The 21,368-nt window shown below is 35.8% G+C and overlaps 1 protein-coding gene across 1 annotated transcript in view; it reads left to right on the top strand.

Moving 5' to 3' along the window:
• MYO16 (myosin XVI) overlaps positions 1–21,368 on the top strand; it is a gene marked incomplete at both ends in the record, with an annotated part of 300,394 nt that overhangs the window by 200,412 nt on the left and 78,614 nt on the right. The window contains 4 exon segments of the mRNA XM_080343675.1: positions 7,513–7,588; positions 10,239–10,414; positions 15,084–15,164; positions 15,408–15,613. Coding sequence (XP_080199801.1) covers positions 7,513–7,588; positions 10,239–10,414; positions 15,084–15,164; positions 15,408–15,613 — 539 coding nt within the window.

The raw sequence follows: 21,368 nt of genomic DNA, 5'->3' as shown, positions 1-21,368 counted from the left end.
AACACTCAGTAGGAACATTTGTTAAGAACAAAGTTTCAGGTGCCCATTTCTGAAAGTTAAACTGTGAGTAGTAAGGAGTACACTTTTCATTAATGTATGTTTTATCCTTGCATGGTTGTTTAGTTTTGGGGTTTTTTTTGGTAACGCAGATCCTTGATTTGATCTTTTCCTAATAATAGTAATGACATTTAATCTAAAAGTAGTAACAAATAGACAGCTCTCCAAGAAATGCAAATTCATACATTCTTTTGAAGTCAATGGAGATCTGTTGATTTAAATTGGCCAAGGAAATATTCCAGACAGTCAGGTTGTTCTTTACATCCTTATGGCAGTAAAATGCTCGTCTCTGCCAAAACAGAAAAGTTCCTGTACAAGTGCTTGTCTCTGCTCTCCCATTAGTTGTGACTGAGCAAAATCCTTAAAGACACTTGCATTTTTGATATTTCATGGAATTGTTATGTCACTGTCATAGATATAAATTTCCAGTGATTCATGATAAGTATTTACATTTACTGTACTAAAAATTATATACATTGAGTTTATTCTCCAACTAGGATGTCTTAATACATGAATAAGTTAAGTAACAAAATCTGGGATTTTAAAACTGCTGATGCTGTTCTTTATATTGTGCTAGTACTTACTACATTTAGTAGCTTTTTATAGAAGTCATTTGTGATTTACACTTTATGGAAATTGTCAAAGGATCAGGCTTTTAAATATACCAGGTTTTATTGGCACTCAAAAATAAGAATTTCATATATAAAGTAACAGTATAGTGTGGCAGATTTTGAGACCTGCTTTTATAGTCTGATATCAATTACATGAGTCTAAAGTAAGTGAAGTATAAAGCAATCTTTCTCTGTGTCATTACCTTCAGAGATCCCCGAATTTAAAATAAGGAGGCTTGATTTTACTGTCACTTACTGCATTTTTTCTCTGATTGTAACTCCTTTAACTTGGTAAATCTTCTCCTTATTTACATGAGTATAACTGGAGGGTAGAAAAAGCATTATCAGGAAAATGTGACAGGTAATTGAACATGAAATTTTTTACTTCTAGGCTTAATCTTTTATATTCCAGTGATGTGTCTGTCCTGGTGTTTGTGGAGGAAGTCACACTGAATGCTGGTCTGTGCCAAACAGAAGGCAAAGGCAGACAACAGGCAGACAACCTGATTTCTCTAGGTTACAAAAAGTTGTAAGTGCAATGTAGGTCACAGCCAATGTGAAACAGCTGCTACTCCAAGTCATCTAGAACAAAAACACCCTAATATTCTATGTTGGCCCTGGTATGAATCTCATATGGACCCTTGTAATTTGGGCTCCTTCTCATCAGTAGTTTATGTGTGTAGCTCAAAGCCCAGGAAGAACTGGGTTCATATCTTTACTCAGACACTTACAGTAGCTATTTTAGCAACTCATAAGTGCAGTTATACTGAAAATGCAGCTATTAAAAATACTGCCTCACTGAAGAGACCTCTGCTATATATTTGAGAACGACAAACAGCCTTTTGTGAACAAAACTGATATCTCTAGCTTTATGCGATGAGAGAGTTATGGCTGATACAGATCTGTCCATGCAGTTTTAAAGACTCTTAACGTTTTGTGTGAAGATAGTAACAGAAAAATTGTTTCTTTCAATATCAAGTGTGTTTGATTGATGGTAGTCATTCATTGTTAGGTATTGCCCCTTCCCTTATGTTTTTTTGCCCAGTAGCTTTCCTTAGGACTACACAAATCATATTGTTGTTCCAATCCTAAGGAGCCTTAGACCATTTCAGAAAAGTCAGTACTGAGAGAAAAAAGAAGAGATAATGCGTTGGAAATGAAAAAACAAATCATGAGCTCAAAATGAGCCTGAGAAGGCATGTGGGAGGAAGATGGTCAGAGTAATATGTAAGGGAAAAAATACTAAAGATTTTGGAATCTATACTTGAATTTCTGGTGAAAAAAATGCTTTAAGAAAATCTATATGTATGATATCATTTTTTTTTTTTTTTACACTTTCTTTACTGTTTTGGAATGGAGAGAACAGAATAAAAGAGTAAAACAATATGCATAAGTAAGCCTCTGAACATAGAAGAAATCAACATGGAGTGAGATTTTTCAGTGGAAACTGAGAGAGAACACTGTATTACACAAAGGTGACAGAATGATCCTGTGAAAGAAATAAAAAAAAAAAACAAACCTCTTTATTCCTTTATCTTGAATATTACTATTATGCCTGCATGACACTAAATCTGTCTTTTTGTGCATGGGCAATATGATACAGTTTTTAACTATATGAACATATGCTCTGCAAAGGCCACTGTGAACATTAGTACTTGATCATATCGAGTATTTTACTTTATCTCCCAGTTTTAATTTTGCAGCTGAACGGAAGTCTACAATGCCTTGACACATTATGAGTCTCTTCTAAGACCTCTTTAATGTCTTGGTGTCTGAGTGCTGTAAGACAAAAGGCTTATCTGTTCTGTTCAGGCAGAAGGTAGAAAAAAAAAAATGATTTAGGTTTTGTATTACTAAAAAGAAAAAAAAATTCCTAGTGGAAGGCTTTATCTGAAGGTTGTTTAACACATTTCCCTGAACTCCGACAGTCTGATCTCTTCTGGAAAAATTCTGCTCATCCGGGATGTTGCTTTGTTTCTAATGCTTGACATGCACGTGGGTGTTCTCAGCTGCTTCTCACCGAGACTGTGCCTGGCAGCACCGGGAGAGGAGAGAGGGGAGAGGGAGAGGGAGAGAGAGGGAGAGGGAAAGGGAGAGGGAGAGGGAGAGGGAGAGGGAGAGGGAGAGGGAGAGGGAGAGGGAGAGGGAGAGGAGGCACACTGACTCTGTGCTGAGTGCTTGCCTTGAGGAAATGAATGTTTTTATGGGTGTGGTTGATAAATGCATCCCACCATCAGCTGAAACTATACTAAGAATGTGTAATACTGAATTTCTAAGTACTTTTATTGATAACATTAATATTTACATTGCAGGCTCTCACATAACAAAGAGCTTCACGTGAATTATATCTCTGAACTGTAGCATTACTTATAGTCATGACTTTTGAAGAATAATATTCCATCACCAAACTTTCTCGAGGACTCAAAGTTCTTCTTTTTAAATTTATGGAAGAATTAACATGTCAATAAGTAAATCAGAAGTATATTGTCCTAGCACAATGCCAAGAGACACAGTTTTAGCTAATAGTGGTATGTAACACACTGGTGTTCAAGATAATGAGCTATTTGCCCATTGTTCATGTAATCTGAACAATGTGTTGTCATAATTTAAGTTTTCTGCAGTTTAAATTTATAATTAAATTTACAAATCAGATGAGCCCCTTGTCACTTTCTCTTGCCACTGTTTTAACTTGCAGTACTGTAATATACTGATCAGACCTAAAGACCAACTTCTTTGCTCTGTAAACCAGTGCACATAATGTCCTTTAAGTGCAGATCAATGTCTGTCCCATTTCTCAGCTATGGGCACTTCAAAAATGCCTCTCAGCTGTCAGCTCACCTTCAGCAAGGCAGTCTTCTCTGAAATGCCTTCTATATCCTAGGCAGACTCTGAAACTGAACCTCTAAATCAAAAGACAAAAGGAGATGGATTAATCAATAAGCATGCTTTCATTTTCTCTATTTTTTCCCGGGGCTGAATCCCCAGACATAACAATCAAATCAGTCTAGTCTAAGCTATACCAAAGCCTATAAAGGTTACTTGATAAATATTCACTTTTCCACACAGATGAGATAGTTGTGGGTTTTCTTTTTCTCCTTTTCTGTCTTTCTTTCTTCGAATAGACTTGATTTTGGACTTCTACTTACAGGAGAAAAAAAAATAGAACATTTCTCCCCATCCTCCCTCCTATTTTATCTTGCTGGTTTCAATATGTGATTATTTCTATCACAGTGTTAGAATAAGACTTCACAGACTATATAAAATTATTTACTTTGCTCATTGCTTAACAAGGCCTGTTTTAGGAGTCTAAGAAGCCCAGTGATCCTAATAAAAAAATAGCACACTCAAGCTTTTAGATTTTATCACTAACATTTAAGTACTGGCAGAAAATTAACAACTACAACTGACACTCTGTGCCTTGAAATTGTCCTTGCACATGTTCTGAAAACTTTCTCTTTTATCTGTATGAACTGATTTTCATATTAACTGAATTTAACAACACATGCAAATCTTGCAATTATTATTAAAATAGCAAAATTTTCCCTTTTAACTGTGATTGCAGCCAAATCTACCTTAACATTCCAGGTGGACTTTCCCTAGCTTGTTTTAGGGTTCCTGCTGGTTTTGCCATTAACTGTGAGTGCTTTTGGCCAATCATAAGATATGAATACTATTTATAAAATAGAATATTTGGAGGAATTGATGAAAATTATGTGTAAAGGTGACACTGTTAATAAAGTATATTGGGAAATCAATTGAACTTAGATAAAATTCCTTACAAAGTCAGATGTTATGAGAGGGAATACTTCAGTTCAGAATAGAAATTTCTGAGAAAAGATGTACAGCGAAATAGCAGGAGAACCAAATGAACCAAAGGGGCAAGAGTATGTAAGAAGAGAAGAGGAACGTGCAGTTCCCAAAGTCAGATCTGTGCACATTTGGTGTGTGAGCTTCCTGTTTTCTGGGTGTTGTTTTTTTAACTCATTTGTTTCTCCTGGTTGTCATTATATTAAAACTAGCTGTGCAAACTTAAATGACCAGAAAACAGCTTCAAAACAAATGAAATTAAGTATTTTTTTCACATAGCTAGTAACTAGTGAAACTTGTTGCCAAAAAGTGTTATAGATGCTCAAAATGTTAATGAGTTCTGGAAACAGAAATTTGAGGAGGAAATGTCATTCCAGAGATACTAAACATGAAGATGAGATACAGCCCACAGGTCAGGAGCTCCCTAATGAGCAGAACCTTGGAAGCTGAGGGAAGGACTAGTGGGAGGCAGAGTGGAAGTATTCCTCAATATGTTTTCCTTAAATATCCAGGACTAGATGAACGTTTGGCTTGCCCCACTACCACTGTCTTTAGGTTAAGCTCTGTTCCTTTGAACTTAAATCAAGAAGGAAAGCAAATCAAGTCCCTTTCTTGTTTTAATCTGTTTTAATGAAATAAAATGCAGTGTGGAACTGCACGCTATTTTCTTTTTTAACAAAAATAGTTCAACTAGTTCAGATAGTATCTGAAGATCTTGTTTCCTTTGGTTAACACGTATGTTTACACACTCTCTACCCCAAAGAATTCATGTAGAGCAATATAGAACAAGCAGCTGCAAAAAATAAAAGTGAGAAAAAGAAGCATATTTTATAATACCAGAACCATAATCTAAGCAAGTGCAGATTTCCTGTCCAAATCATATAATATTTGTTTGGTTTTTGTCTCCTCAGAATAACTATCCACTGTAGTTGAGTGCCAGTCAATGCAGAATTTTGGCCAGATTTACTTTAAAAACCCAATAGAAGAAAACAGAGGGAAATACATGTGTTTGAGGCAAAGTGTTGTGTAGGTTGGCATCTCTGAAGAGGGCAGGATTAAATTAACAAAATTGGCAGCTAGTATAGGGCTTCTTTATTTTCCTCTTTTGTGGAACTGGCCATGAATATGGAACCCTAGAGTGCCATTTCATTGAGTCAGTTTTCATGTCTTTAGGCAGTGAATTAATTTACCAACTCAATGAGAAAACCGTTAGAGTTAGCAATTTCTTCACAAGAAAGGATCCTGAAAACTTTTATGTATTTTATGTGATATGAGAAATGTCTTATGAATATAGTTCTAGAAGTCGATGATGTGTTATACCAGTACTGAAACTTCTCCTTGTTTCAATCTAGGCACTTAATCATAATATAGTATCTCCCACTGCTATACTTATCTACTCTTCCCACCAATACTAACTCTCCTCTTCTAATTTAGTCAAAGCCTAAGACACTCAATTAGGAACTGGCATTATGGATTTGTCAAATAAGTTCTGTTAATTATCTTTTATGGACCAGTACGGTAGAACATTTACTTTAAGTACACTAAAAGCATTTAATAGTACACTTAAATTATTCTAATAGTTTGCTAACTATGTTCTATGTCCTTAGGAGATGCAATTAGAAAATTGTATAACATTGCATCTGTCATGGAAAGGAACATAATTCCATTGTTATACCTTTTGAATGTCATACGCCATACTAATTACATCATTTGACAATTACTAACTGTAACAGATTATACACATCCAAGTCATATAATCTCTTTTGTGAGTAAGATAGCATTACATAATTGTCAAATGACCCAATGGAAAATAAAAGTAATGCACTGATTAGTATTACTAATCTTAATTATATATGTAAAGCTTTATTAAATATATAAAGGTAAATTTTCACCAAATATCTAAGGGGCTTAGGATATAAAGCCAATAAAAAACTTCAAAAAGGCTTTAGATAGAAACAGGGTCCCAAGGTAAATAAAAACAAACTGTATTCTAAGAAATTCCCATTAAGTGTCTGCCTAATCCTGGAGGTACTACGATCTGTAATTTTCTTCTCTTTTAACTTAAAAATTCCCTTTGGGTTCTACTACTGTGCAAGTCAGAACTGTTTATATCTAAAGCCTGTGAATTAACTAGTTGTTTGTTTTTCATTCCCATTTATTAAAAAGCAAACAAACAAACACACACAAAACCACAAAAAAACCCAAACAAAGCAAAACAAAACAAAGCACAACAACAACAACAACCACCACTACCAACTATGGACTCAGTGACTGCTTTTTTGGTCTTAGTGCTGCTTTTCCATGTAATATCTCCTGGGATGGTCTCAAAGTTAAAACAGCCACTTGGCCATATTTCTTCATTCTGGATGTTCTGGATGTACCCTCGGGAGCTCTGGCTAGAGCCTTGTGTTTTGCTCACTTCTCAGAGTGCCCACCCCATGCTTGAAGGTTTCTCTGCAGTCAGATGACAGATGGAGTGACAATCCAACTGTCTGTTCTTGAAATTATGACATTAGACAACTAATGTGGTCCACAATCCTTATGCACATAGTTGTTAGGAAGGTAAATGGAATTTGTACGTAACCTGTAGACTGAACTTGCCTCCAAAGGACATATAAATGGCTGGAACTTGTCTTGAGTGTGAACTGGAACTCAGGTTGCTCCATGAGTGTTTTGTCATGGTCAATGTGACAGTTTCCTATTGACAACAAGATCTGTGATCTGGGAGCAACTCACTCAGCCTACAGGGAAAGGTCACTGCCTTCTGCTCTACACTACACTTTGGATTCAAAGTCTTGCATTGTGGAAATGTTTTAGAATCAGTCTGCTGAAATTTCTGTATTGCAGAGACATACAATGTTCATACAACCAGTTCTCCTGGTTGGTATTTTTGGGGCTATGAAAGGAGCAAAAGACAGTATGTGGTGCCAGCTTTTAATGATGAGTGGAGAGAAAACTTTAGCTTCATTTCTACTGCTGTAAGATTTTTAGAAGATGCATTGGTCATTACTAATGATGTCACAATATTTTATTATAGGTTACTTATGAAATTGCTGGTGCAATAGAAAAAAATAAAGATTCCCTTTCACAAAATCTCATCTTTGTAATGAAAAGTAAGTAAATGGTTTTCTGGTTGCTGTTGTTGTTAGAAATTAAGATATAATGACTTTAATTTTCATTTGAGTTTTAGAATAAATTTATATATATTTTATTCCCAGTTTTTGAAATAAAAAGTCAACCTCATCTTTTTGAAGTATGTATACATTGTTTGAACTTAGCTCTAATTTAAAAAGCGTTTAGAATTTATGAACATAAAGCATCTTAATCATGTGATATGATGTAAAGCACAAGAAGGTATAGTGTGATTGGTTAGTATGACTTGAAGAAATAATTGAGTATGAATTCAAACAAAAATAGGCCCCAGAAAAGGGGAAATAAGGCTCCCAAAATCATAGAGTTTGCAACGAGATATGTTTTACGGCTTGAGTACCTTTCTAAAAGCAGGAATTTGTAGGCGTTCTTATGTTTTTCAGTGAATAGATACAAATGCCCATTGAAATACAAAATTAAATACCTTTCCCTGTGCATACTGTATTCTTATGCCTAATAATAATGCATCTCATTTTATTAATTAATGATTCATAAGTAGATAATTAAAAACCTCTATCATTTCCCCTTTCTGTGAAGAAAACAAAAACATGTTCCTCAGGGAAATGTCAGTGAATTCTGAGACGTTATTTGTCTTTTCTTCAACCACTGCAGAGTCTTTCACTTAATATATTATATACTTCTGTTTCTTTCCATAGAAATAGCGGTCTTCTGGAGGTTATATTTATCTTCCCAGTCAGCCAAACTGCTACAACGTATTTATTTTTTAGCAATTTTACTATGAAATTAGCTAAACTCCCTTGTAAAATAATAGATGCATTTTAAAGGCAAAGAGTGTGCTTTAAAGATGAAGAAAGAAATGAAATAATTGATCATGAATATAATCCTAATGATTATAGTTTTAGAGACATTCCATTTCTCACTACTTGGAATTTACATGATAATCTGCCAAAGAGTATAAGAAGATCTGGCAACTTCCAGTGTGTTCTGCAAGAGAGAATATTCTTCCGTTCCCTCACATAGTCTCCTTTTGCAATTTCATTGCTATTTTGTGTAATCAGTTCTGCAGCTGTTAAAAGGGAAGAACGAAGGATTGTATTTGATATAAAATGTTTGATATCCTGAGAGTGGTTATATAATTAAGAAGTCGTAATAATAACAATTATAATTAATGGAAAAATTCTGGAGGCAGAATATTTGCAAGCATGTGAGTCATTTAAGGGCTACATTCCTTCTTTTTTAAGTGACTTAGGCTTAAAACTTATTGATTGTCAGTGACATCTTTTCATTAGGGTCAGTTTCATAAGGTATGCAGACATATACCTTAAGTGCATGCTTCCTTTGATTTTCATGAATTTAGTTTCCTTAATCAAAAGTTTTAAATATACTAACAACATTAAAGTAATTTGTATATATGTGTAAGAATGTGGAACATACCTATCCTACAAACAAATCAGGAGAGATTATTGATATAGTTTTATCTGTTTTAATTTGAAGGGCATAATTTTAATGCCTTTCCTAATGCTACAGATTACATTTATGGTGATTCACTGATTGTGCTGAAATAGTTTCAAGTATCTGCTTTACTAGCTTCCTCATAATTTTATTATTCCTGTTCAGGAATAGTAATCTCCACAGAAAAAGGGAAACAACTCTGTTGCTTTTAAGCATCCGGTAATATACTTTTAGACAGCTAATAAAGAGCAAATGGAGGATTTCTACCTGTTATGCTAAACTTAATGATGTTATTTATGGGTGTGATCATAATGCCAGTTTGTTAGTTACTTTAAATAAAAGTAATAAAAATTAAAAAGGTTAAGGTTGTATCACACAATAGGTTTTTAATGTTTATTGGTTCTGTGGCAGTACAAGCTGCAGATAATTATCATGTTCATCCTAAAAGGCCTGTGACCATAATCTCATAAAGGATAATTTGACTGAAATTATTATAAAGTATCTTATCTGTCTTAAAACTCAAATTTTATTTTTAAAAACACCGCTTGGAAGTGTATTAGTTTTGCACTAATTATCACCACTGCATCAAACATATGTGTGGCATTGTCTTTTTCCTGTAAATATTAGTAAGTGAGGTCTTGATGTAGAGAAATGTGAACATAGTTTGCTCCAGTTCTGTCCTTCACCTTGCTTTTTTTTTTTTCTTTCATCCCTTCCCATATTGTTTTTTATATAATTATTTTTATTTGGTGCAGTGAGTGTCCATAATTTATTGCTATCAAGTGTTTTGGTCATCTCTAAATACTGCATGTTAAATAAATCTGCAGAATCCATCTCTTATATTGCTTTAATAGATGGATAAATTGGGTGTCTGTAATGGAACAATATTTGGAGGTGATTGTCATGTAAGTAAAGTTTAGACAGATCACAGTCTGAAAGGTTTTGTTTTCTGCCCTGTTTTGTTCGGCACAGGACCTGAATATGTTTAAAAATAATGTTACTGATACCTGATGTACTTAGATATTGAATACTCCTTGATAACTAACATAATATGATAGTTTATTAGTTTGTGTACTTCTGTTAAGATTACTTATTTAATTATATCTCCTATTGTACATCTTTTTACTTTCAAATACAATATATATAATTTTCTAACTTGTATTTTATCTTCATACATTAATTTCTTCTTTTTTTTCCCAGCCAGTGAAAATATAGTCATCAATCAATTGTTTCAGTCCAAGCTGACACAAACTGGATCACTTGTTCCTCCATATCATTCCCTTAAAATCAAAGGCTGTAAAGCAGCCTTGCTGACTAAAAAGCCATCAGTAGCCTGTGCAAGTGGAGAAGCAAAGAGATATATTGAGCTTAGCAAGGTAAGAATTTAGGGCTCTTCTTGCTCTTCACTCCTTGAAGATTTTTCTCAGTTACTTTATCATTTCTGAAAGTTCCTTACTCTCTGCATCTTTCTCTGTAGCCATCAAACTATTGCAACATTGTAGTACTTAATATCTACACTAAAGCAATAGTGAGAACTAACAGGTTATAATTTACTAACAGTAATAATACTGGTTCAAGAACCTCTTTCTTAGCCTCTCTGAGCAGAAGGTTGGGCAAGATGAGGAGGTCCCTTCAAGCCTGGATTATTCCATGATTTTGTGGTTCCAGGGCTTAGCAGTGCATGCAATATTAATGGGTTTTGGCTGTATAGGAACATTCTTCCTTTTGTCTCCTTGGCTGACTTTATGATGAATAGTTAAGTAAATAAAGACACAGAAGTGCAAAAATAAAACCTCAATGTCTTTGTTGTGTTAACCTGAGAAGACTTCTGTTTTGCAAAAGATAGTTTGTGTGGTTTTGTATGAAGATCAACACTATACCTTTTGGCAAATGTTGTTTTAAATGATCACTTGTAAGTAAATTTTCCCTGTTGATTTGAAATCATAGAATCATTTCAGCTGGAAGAGACACTCAGGATCATCAAGTCCAACCATAACCTAACTCAACTCCAGCACTAAACCACGTCTAAATGCCTTTTAAACACCTCCAGGGATGGTGAGCCCACCACTTCCCTGGGCAGCCTGTTCCAATGCCTGACAACCCTTTCCATGAAGAAGTTATTCCTAATATTCAGTCTAAACCTCCCCTGGTGCAACTTCAGGCCATTTCTTCTTGTCCTGTCACTTGCTACTTGGGTGAAGAGACCAACCCCCTCCATGCTACAACCTCCTTTCAGGTAGTTGTAGACAATCAAACTCTTCCCATTTCTGAACTTGTCTCTTTTTCTGATAACTAAGTCAGCCAAAAAAGCTTATAAAAAAAAAAAAAAAAGGCAGTGGGGATGAAACTTGGGAGGTTATCAGAAAATTGAGTGTTAATGTCACATGGAACATCTGTCTTTTGAGGAGAAATAACATGATTTGCTGAGTCCATTCTTGACAGAGCTTTGGAATTCCTGCTTCTATAAAAGAAGCAAGCAGTTCTCAAAACACATCAGCTGCCTCACCCGGCTTCTTGAATCTTATGACTCTATTTTTGGCTTACAGCTGCATAAAATTGATTCTGTCATGGGATTAAGGTGCCTGCTCTCATGTGTCATTATGGAAGGCTTTATGCAAATACATCCATAGAATAGCAAGGGGACTTTCCTTATAGCCCCCCTACTGCTAGCAGCCTAATTCCGGTCTACTGTTCTTGTCAGTAATCTCAGTGGAAAATCTTAAGCTGAAGTGAATGGCGTTGGTTTAAGGCTGTATTTAGCAAGCAGCTGAGGCATCACAAGGTACCTTTAAGTGCCTTTCCATGACAGAAAGACCTTCCTAGAGGAAGCTTCCTAAGGCTGTGGAAAAGATCCTCGTACCATATATGGAAGGAAGTATGAAAAGCACGTCTTAAGTTAGAAGCCTAATCAAGCCAGGGGGAAACACCACACAGCTGGGATCTCTGAACCTATGAGGTTTTTCACCAGTCCAGAATAGCTTTTAATCTGGAGTTACTGTCTTCAGAGACAGAAGACATATTCACATTCATTTAGGAAGCGTGATAAATTAAATCAGAAATTTCAGATTCAGTGAGAATGCTCTAAACTTTTAGGTATTAGATGTAAGGTGTGAAGGAGTTCATCCTTCTGCCCACAGAGACAAGGATGGCTTGGCTTCTCCAAGGTAGGCTTTGAGAAGAGCTGTGCAGGTGAGACATAACACCACTTCATTTCTGGATAGTGAGTTGGCCTAATTTGAGCAAGGTACTGTGCTGCCCTGCAGGACAAAAGCAGAGCTTTAGGTACCTAAGCTGTTACAGTGGCAAAAAAGAGACATTTGTTAGTTTGGAACAGGCACCTGATGCAGCAGCTGGAAGTAGGTAAGTGCTTAAACTCTTTTGTGGATCAATCCCACATCTATAACTGTGCTGTCCCAAACAATTTCTTCCCTTTCCCAGTATAGCTTTGAAAATCCACTGTGATGGGCTGGAATAATGTTTTTGTTGTTTTGTTATTGTAATTGGAAATGCAGTATAAGGGGCATTTTCTTATCAGCTTAGAATTAAGATTACTGTATGGTGAAAAGTCATAACTACTGCATTTTTATTGGAGTTTATCCTGAAGGTAAAGGCAATAAAGAAAAAAAAAAAAAAAAGGGAGGACAAAGAGGGACATTAAAGCAAGAATTATCCATCACAGACTGGCCTTCCTTTTAGATATGATATGTGAGTTGTAAGATACTGTTACAGTACTGTAGGTAGTGAGAAATGCAAAATGGAAGGTACTCATGTTGCCATGTATGGGTAGTCATCTAGACACCACTATATCCAGGGAAAAGAAGTAGACACTTTCCTTTCAGGGGTCAGACAGGGGGTTGTTGTGATTACCTTCCCTTTTCAGCTTGTCATCTGCAGACCTAGCTACTTTCTAGGCTATATAATTATAGATTTCTCTGTGTATGGACATGTATCTACCTGTTTACCTTTCTATAAATTACTCTTTACTTGATCTTGAGCATGCCATGACAGCTAAGGATGGCTCACCTTTTTGAGCTCACTGCTTCTTGTAGTAGGATCTAAGAGAAAAGTTCATCCATCCTAAGATAAACATGAAAAGATCTAATAGTTGGCCAGAATTCTGGAGTACCTAAGGGGTCATAGGAAGCTCAAGTCTCTGTGAAATATGAAGACTGTGTCCCCTTTTCAAATAAAATAAAGTATATCTTCGTTGATGCTCTCACAACTCTTTTTTGCTCACATCAGCTCTTGCTCCATTGTTTTTGCGTAACCTTTTCTTACTGCATACTTTGGGCCTGTTGCATTCCCCTTGCTTCCTTTGGAAGAATCAGTGGGTTTCAGAGTTCATACAACAGAACTCTAGTCACATGAATGCACATCACTAACAAAAGGCTTTTCTTTCCATTGACTTAATGTTATTTCTCTTTATGAACATTTTGCTTCATTGTTAGTTGAAAAACTCATCTACTGCAAAGATTTGGTATGTCTTATGGTTAAAGCTTTAAAACATTCTTCTGGTAAAGAGAAAGTTTTCAGGAGGAGGTTTTACTTTCTCAACAGAGATTATCAAGTTACTTTTCTTTTTTGCCCTGTAGATTAGAAGTACAAGATTTTGTGATGTAAAACTGTGTATTAGAGGGTAAGAGAGAAGTACAGCTTAGGTGATGTAGTCTTGTTCCATAGCTGAAGATGTCCAAGTTTGGAGACTGAATTAATTTTTTGTCATTGCCTTGTTTCCTTTCTTTTCTTTGCTTCATTCTGAACCAAACAGTTATTTTCCATGGGAAGAATTATGAAACCCATGACAGCAAGCAGGAACTTTAGCATCAAAAACATTGTTCCTGGCTCTTCCACAAACTCAAGAAATGATCTTGATCTAGTCACTTAATCTGTTGGGTGGAAGGGATGAGTGTATGATCTATCAAGAGGAGAAAACTCTATTTTAGCTATATTCTTCAAGCATTTTTTAAACTTTAACTGAGAAACATCATTGGCATGCTAGTGGTTCTTTTTATGAGGAGACCTGGAACAGAAAGATCTCTCTTACTTTTCTTTCTTCAAGTTGGGTACGAATTTACCTTTAAAATCTTATTGCATCCTAGGAAGTGAGATTTGGAATAAAAAAGAGCTCCAAAGTTTAGCTTTGTGGATAGAGAATTGCTTGCACTGCAATATTTTTAATGGAGTTTGGCTTGAGTGGGTCAAGCAGAGGCAATGTTCACTTTCTTGATGCAACTAGAAAAAGACAGGAGTAGGCCAGGACATGCTGACTTGATAGAAAGGGAGTTTTATGGGTAAGTGGACTGCAGAAAGGCAATGAAAAAAGTCAGAGGTGAAAAGGCTGTTATTGATGCAGAGCTTTGACCAAATCCTGGATTGCAATAAGTTTGCCAGCTTACCTGTAGAAAGTTTAACAAAAAACCCCTAATCTCTGCAACCACTTTTATCCCCACTCCCAACTCTGATGTATAGGATAACATTGGTTCTAAATGAGATATGAAGGTATTAATAATTTATATCTATAATGGTGAAAATGGTTTAAAAACATAAAATAAAAAGATTAACTGCGTTCACTTGTGCAGAAAGAAAAAAGGAGGAGGTTTTGCTATTAATATTGTTGCTTTCAAGATTTTTTAATCATCTGTGCTTACATTTATTCACTTAAGCATATGTCAAACACATAAGAAACCTTTTCAGAGAGTTACAGAATTATGCTACATATAGGCAGACTTATGGAATACTAACTGCAGAAGTTCTGCTTGTGCAATGGAGTTCCAGATCATATTGCTTTGCCCAGTTATTTGGGAAAGGTGTTGTATCTTTCCAGCTGCTTTTGAAATCAAAACTTTCTTGCTAGTCATGGCTCTGCAGATCCTTGAGGCTGTTTATCCACTTGCCCAATTATTTCTGAAACTCAAATCGTTGTCTGTGACACAGTATTTGCATGAATGTTTGCTTTTGTTAATAAATTGTGTAACATTGAAAATGAAGGTTTACCACCCATCTTGAGCTAAAGATATTGAGTGTGTGTGCTTTTCTACCCCGCAGCTGTTGAAAAAGAAAGGAACATCCTCATTTCTTCAGAGACTGGAACGAGGGGGTCCAACCACTGTGGCAATACAGCTCAGGGTTAGTAAACACCTTCTGGACATAAATTAACAAAAAATCCCCAGAAACCCGCAAACATTTTAAAGGCAGGATTGTTCACTAAAGATTGCAATGGAAGAAAGAAAAATCATATACTTGAGAAATCCCTTTGCATGGCCAGGTGAAGCCTTTTGAGAAAATGATGTTGAAAAGTTAGGAGCATATGTGTTGAGCAGTTGCCTTTGATGCAAAATAATGGTTGATAATTGATTTTTTTCCTCACAGAAATCCCTCACAGATATTATTGGGAAGCTGCAGAACTGCACGCCACATTCTGTTCATTGTATAAAGCCGAATAACTCCAAGTTGCCAGATACTTTTGACAATTTTTATGTGTCTGCTCAACTGCAGTATATTGGAGTCCTAGACATGGTCAAAATCATACGACATGGGTATCCAGTACGTCTCTCTTTCACAGATTTCTTGTCAAGGTAAATTCTTTTTAAGTTTCATAGAAAGTTTTTCTTACCTACAGTACAAAGCCTTCTGTCATGTTCTGGTATCACTTGCAGTTTTGTTTTGCTGATGAACCTTTCAGGCTTTCTTCAGAGGAAAAATCATATCTGCCAGCAAGGGAATGAATAATGAACTTTGTGGAAATATATTTATAAATATCATCAGTGAAATGTATTCATTTTTTAAAAAAATATAACTTAATAGTTATATTTTTATAATTTATGCTATTAATACAATTTATAAAATACAAAATATCGTATGTTGTGTCCAGTTAATTAAAAAGCAGCAGAAGAAATAGTTTAATTTTTCAGGTTTATCAGTATAGGTATCATGGGTTCAGTATTTGTATTTCATATACTAGGATGTGTTTCTGTATGGTGATGAGTTATTAATGCTCATACTACAAGTTCGTTTTTTTTGTTGTTGTTAGAATTGAATTTTGAATTACTGTGAAAAGACAAAAAAATATATGTCACCTCTATATGTCACCTCTTCTGGCTGAAGGCAAGCTCTTTTCCCCCATCCCCAAATCAGTTTTGGGGTTTTGGCACACATTCTCAAATGTTTCAGCAAAGAAAGAGCACCATGTTGTCCTAGAGATGTTCAGCTAGCATCCTCATGCATTCAACACATGTTTCTCCTCTCTGTACATTCTACTCCTTGACTGATATGTCAATAAGTCATGATCTGGCCTATGTATTAACCTTTCAATTGCCTCTTTGGAAAAAGCTGTGAATGTTAAATTACTGCTTGAGCAGGATCATATTTTCTCTGGCAATTTTATAAATATTCAAAAAGTTCAGGTGTATAGGAGTTTCTAATTCTATGTGTTTCAAAAGTGAGCCATCTCTATCCTACCACAATATTAATTGCACAGCACGAATCCAGAAGTTCAGACTGGTTGAGAAAATGTAGAGAACGGGAGATTTGGAAAAGCTGGCTGCTTTCGTATTCTGAAGTGCTAAGGGCAACCTCTGTACAGCCGATGCTGTACTACTGAATTGAACACTTCAAAGGATTATTACATGAGCACAAACCCAAAATCGTTTCTACTGTTAAATCCTTACAGTGGTTCCTGGCAGGGATTTTGTCCTTGCCACCTAGCTTTTCGCACTGTACTTCCCAGATACAGGTTGGGGATCAGCACAGGCCTGTGATCATTCCTGGTGGACAGTGTGGAGGTAGCTCCTCTTTTGGAGGATAAAAGAGAGTAACCATGTGTACAAAGATCATTTTATTCATCTGGCTTCAGTGCCAGAGAATGGTAAGTACCATGTGTGTTCACTTTAACAGTGTAGGTGTGAGTCCAGCGTTCGTCTTTTTTGTAGAAGCTTTATTTAAAATATGCTAAAACAATATTTGAAGATTCAAATATAATTTCAATCTTTTCCCACTATTCCTTCAAGTACCTCTCAAAGACAAACTTTTACTTATAAGTAAAAAACCCTAAAACTTTTACCTCAAAGTAAAAACAGAGGGCATCTGATGTCTCATAATAAATATTTATTTGCAGTAATTATAGTAAAACAAGAATAGCAACAAAACCCAACAATATGATGCCATCAACATTTATGCTAGCATTTTAAAGCATTCTAGTTTTGTTATTGTCCATCTTTATCCTTTTTCCTCCACGATAAACTATCTTATAGCTTCTTTGTAGCTGAGCACTGGTCTTTTTACCTATTTGCACAGGGTCCTAATAATTGTATTATTATATGTAAAATAAATTCAGCAGTGGTGGGGCTAGCACAGTGTCACTGAAAATGAAGTCGATTTTATAATAATCCCCGTGAATATATGTTGAACTCACTCAGATGTTAGAAACAATCACTTTGCATACGTCTCTTGACACTACTGATTTTTAGATTTGTGTGCAAAGAGGAACACAGAGCTCTTGTCCCAGCAGTACTGCAAGAAACTATTGGCACCGTAAGGCTTTTTATAGTAGCCATTCCTGTTACACAAGCCAAAGCCTGTCCTACTTTGAACAGCAGAACATGTGAATTCTTCCCTTTACTCATGATGGCCAGTTAACCCTCATATTCATACTCAGTGGATTTGGATAATTCTTTTCATTTCAGATATTACATACATGTGGCTATTTATTCTGTTATTGGTGGAAAGGCACACTTTTTTCTAAGCAGAAATGGTATATTAGATTGCATTTCAAAAGTACCATCAGTTCTTAAGGCTGTATTTTTTTAACCAATGGACTACAGGTAACAATAACTGAAAAATTACTGAATTCAGAGATTATGAGTTACCTTTTCAAAAACACTTGTAAAGAACTGACACTTGTACTACATCTCTGTATTGCCTCAGTGACTGACAGGATGGTTTTGGAAAACAGATAATTACTTTGGTGATATTCTTGTAAACTGGATGCGTTTTGTTGGCTGTTCAGCCTAACTCTCATCTTGTCCTGCTATTCATTGAGGGGAATGAGAATTATTTGTCTGATTTCCATATATGCTTATAGACCTGAAGTTGACAGTTTCTCACTTTTCAACTTTGTATTTCCTTCGGTGTCAAACTGGTATTTCTAGTGTTTTAATACTTGGGGAAACAGTATCTTCTCTATTTCTGCAATTAGTTTTCCTCCATCATGTCTCTTCTACTTCTTCTGTGTGGTTCAGAATGTGGTTTCCAGCCCCTAGGTGTGCAACAAGAGTTGCACTGGTAGTTGGGCCAGACTTTGAGCACAGGCACTGAGTGTGGTGACTTTTGAAGAGCTGCTTCTTGTACAACAATCAGGAAGCTGCACAAGAGACTAAACCTTTCTGTTTGAGGTAGTGGTTATTCTTCAATTTGCAAGAGAGAGAAAAAATGCCATCAAATTAATTTTTACTTAGGATCCCTCAATCCCAAACAAATACAAATATAATGTAAACAGGTGAAATATAAAATGTCAGTAGTGATAACAACAGACTACGATAGTACTGGTGTGTATGTGAACAGACTCTGTTCTAAGCTGTCCTGGAACCAAGAAGGAAAAAGAAACAAACAAACAAAAAACCACACACCGAGTGTAAAGAGATGCCTAGTTAGAGGCTTAGTTAAAACCTCGTAATTATGAGGTTTATGAGATCATGAGCAAGAGTAGGATCTGAAATACAAAGAAGTTTTGCTGATTGCCTTTGAGTACGGAAATACATACCAACTCATAGGGCCTCCACTTTCACATCTGGAAGGAGCCACCATACTCTGAAGCCCAGGGATAAAATGCAGCTTCTATTACAGTGAATAAGGATGATGTTCTTTTATTTTGGGGCTTTTTTTTTTTTTTTTTTTAAGTATGGAATTAGTGCATTTGTTTAATACTATACTGATTATATTGAAATGAGAAGGGCAGAAAAATCAGGAAACAAAACACAGGAAAGATGAAGGACTTGTTCCTTATTCACTGAGCTAAAAAATTTAGCTTCCCCATGGCTTGCCCCAAAGATCAAAGATCTTCCCATTACTCTGACAGCTGAGAACAGAAAAACTCAGATGGAGAAACAGACAGTTTGCATCTCTTAACTCAATGAAAGATGCACCTGAGAAAAATGAAATTTGCCTACGATTTTTTCTTGAATGTTTTGTAAGGAATGAAAATCTAAGTCATTTTTGCTTTATTCTGCCCTGCTTTACTGTGTCCTTGTTTGTAAATATTAAATACTAGTAAGGACTCTCGATTTGCACACAGGTTTTCTCTTTTGAAGGGGAGGATTTCCTCCCCATTTCAGTCATGCTAACTAGTAATTTGACTATGCAGGCCCAAAGGGGGAAAAATAGGCCCACAGATGCAAAACACAAGGTATCCTGCTATCCTGATATAGTTGGTAAGTGTGACCCTAGGATCTATCAATCCAAGAACAACAAGACTCAGAGATGTATTGCCAGACAGGTGCCTGTGAGAGGTTTACCCATAAGTGTAAGATTTTCACCTTCAGTTTGTGTCTTAGAGTCCTTCTGATGGACTGAGTTTCCATGGACGCAGCTCTGTGGTTCACGGCTTGGCTTAGCTGGGCTGCAAAGTGGTTTATGGTAGTGAGGCAAGGAAATCTTGTTTTTCTAGAGCTGAATGTACTATGCAGTTCTCCTGGGCTTACCTGGCTTAAGTAAAGTATATTAATGGTAGATCTGAAAGCACTGTGCAAAATCAAAGAGAATTCGTGGCCCGGATCCCAAATTAAATTCCCAAAAGGGAGTGAATTGCTACCCTCCGCCACCCTCCCTGAAGTTTTCATGCATTTACTTTTATGGTCTTCCTTATCATATAGATAATGTGGTCGGAGTTAAAAAAATAATTAATGAAAAAATTAAAAACCTTTTCTTCACTGGCTAATAAAAAGACAGAATGTTTGAATTAGGGGCCTTTGTGGTGAAGTGATAGAATATCAGAAAACTTGGATATTCTATCAGTAATATAGACAGAAGCATTGCTTTCTTAATTGGATGAATTTGAATAAATTTCTATTAATATCTAACTAGGGGTTACTATGACTGTTCTCTACCATATATTTCTGAGTCACATTTGAACTCTTACGATGGCTAAAGAAAGACAGTAGCTAACGAAAGGTCATATTTGGCAACAGCACTTTTTGCTGGGATACAAAGCTTAATCAGTATTTCTATTGCTGTCCTTTTTGGATATACTGGTTCTGCTTCTGTGTAATCAAAGTAAAAGTTGACAGCTGCTAGGTGAACCCCTCAATCACCAAAGGTTGTTGATCAGAAGACAAATCTTGTGGAAATTCTGGTTCTTAAGTGGAAGCTGTGACAGCTACTGTCAATGAATATGTAATAAAAATTGAAATTAATAAGGTCAGATGCTATTAAATACTGGAAAAACAGGCACTACCAATATAATTATGAAATGATATATGTGATTTCAGCAGATTTGCCAACTCCAGCTGCAGTGTTTCTGCTGAATTTGCCTGCAGTGTTGGCTCAATTTCTGAAGCTCTTTGAGTAGAGAGACAGAAATCAGTTTTACCTTTTCTTTAAAAGAGAAAGCCTTGCATAACATGCATTTTAGACTCCTGAAAAAGTTTACCCATATATTTTGCATTAACATGTTGAGAATCATTCCCAGTGGGCTAGATTTTGAAATTCTAGCTTTAATTTTAAGTCAAGACAGTGGCACAAACTGTGTTGTGGAAGAGTTCCAAGTTTCCAATTTGCAGCCCAAATTGTACACAGAGGTAAAGTATCCTCAAATATACTTTTCCTGGAAGAAAGAAAACAGTAAAATAACCATGAAAGTAGAAACTGTCTGCAGATGGCTGTTTCTTTCCAGCATTTAGCATTTTGATATCTTATTTAAAATGAGGACAATTCCACCCAAGATATACAAAAAGCAGTTTGGCAGGAACCTAGTAATTTGTTACGTTTTGGTATTCAGTGGAATAACAAAAAAAGTAAGTATCGGTATGTGCTCTGTTACCAGTGTAGAACAATAGGGCTCAGAAACTCTCTGGGGCAGAGAGAGCCTGGTTGTACAAGCTTAATATCTAGAAACTAATCTCTTCGCATCAATTAATAAAATGGATCCTGGCTGACTTTCACATCATTCACCTCACTCAGTGCTCAAGGAAGACGTATAAAAGCCATTTGGAATATAAATTTTTAAAAATAATGATAGTGATCAAGGATCCATCTAGAATAATGAGGTGAGCTTATATTTCTTGCTCAGTGAAGTACAAGATTACAGCTGTTCAGGCATGTTCAGGTAAAAATGAGGTA

The sequence above is a fragment of the Nesoenas mayeri genome (assembly GCF_963082525.1).
Source record: "Nesoenas mayeri genome assembly, chromosome: 1".
In the NCBI taxonomy this organism is placed as follows: domain Eukaryota; kingdom Metazoa; phylum Chordata; class Aves; order Columbiformes; family Columbidae; genus Nesoenas; species Nesoenas mayeri.
The sequence above is the reverse complement of the archived record's forward strand: the minus strand, read 5'-3'. Positions and strand labels throughout refer to the sequence as shown.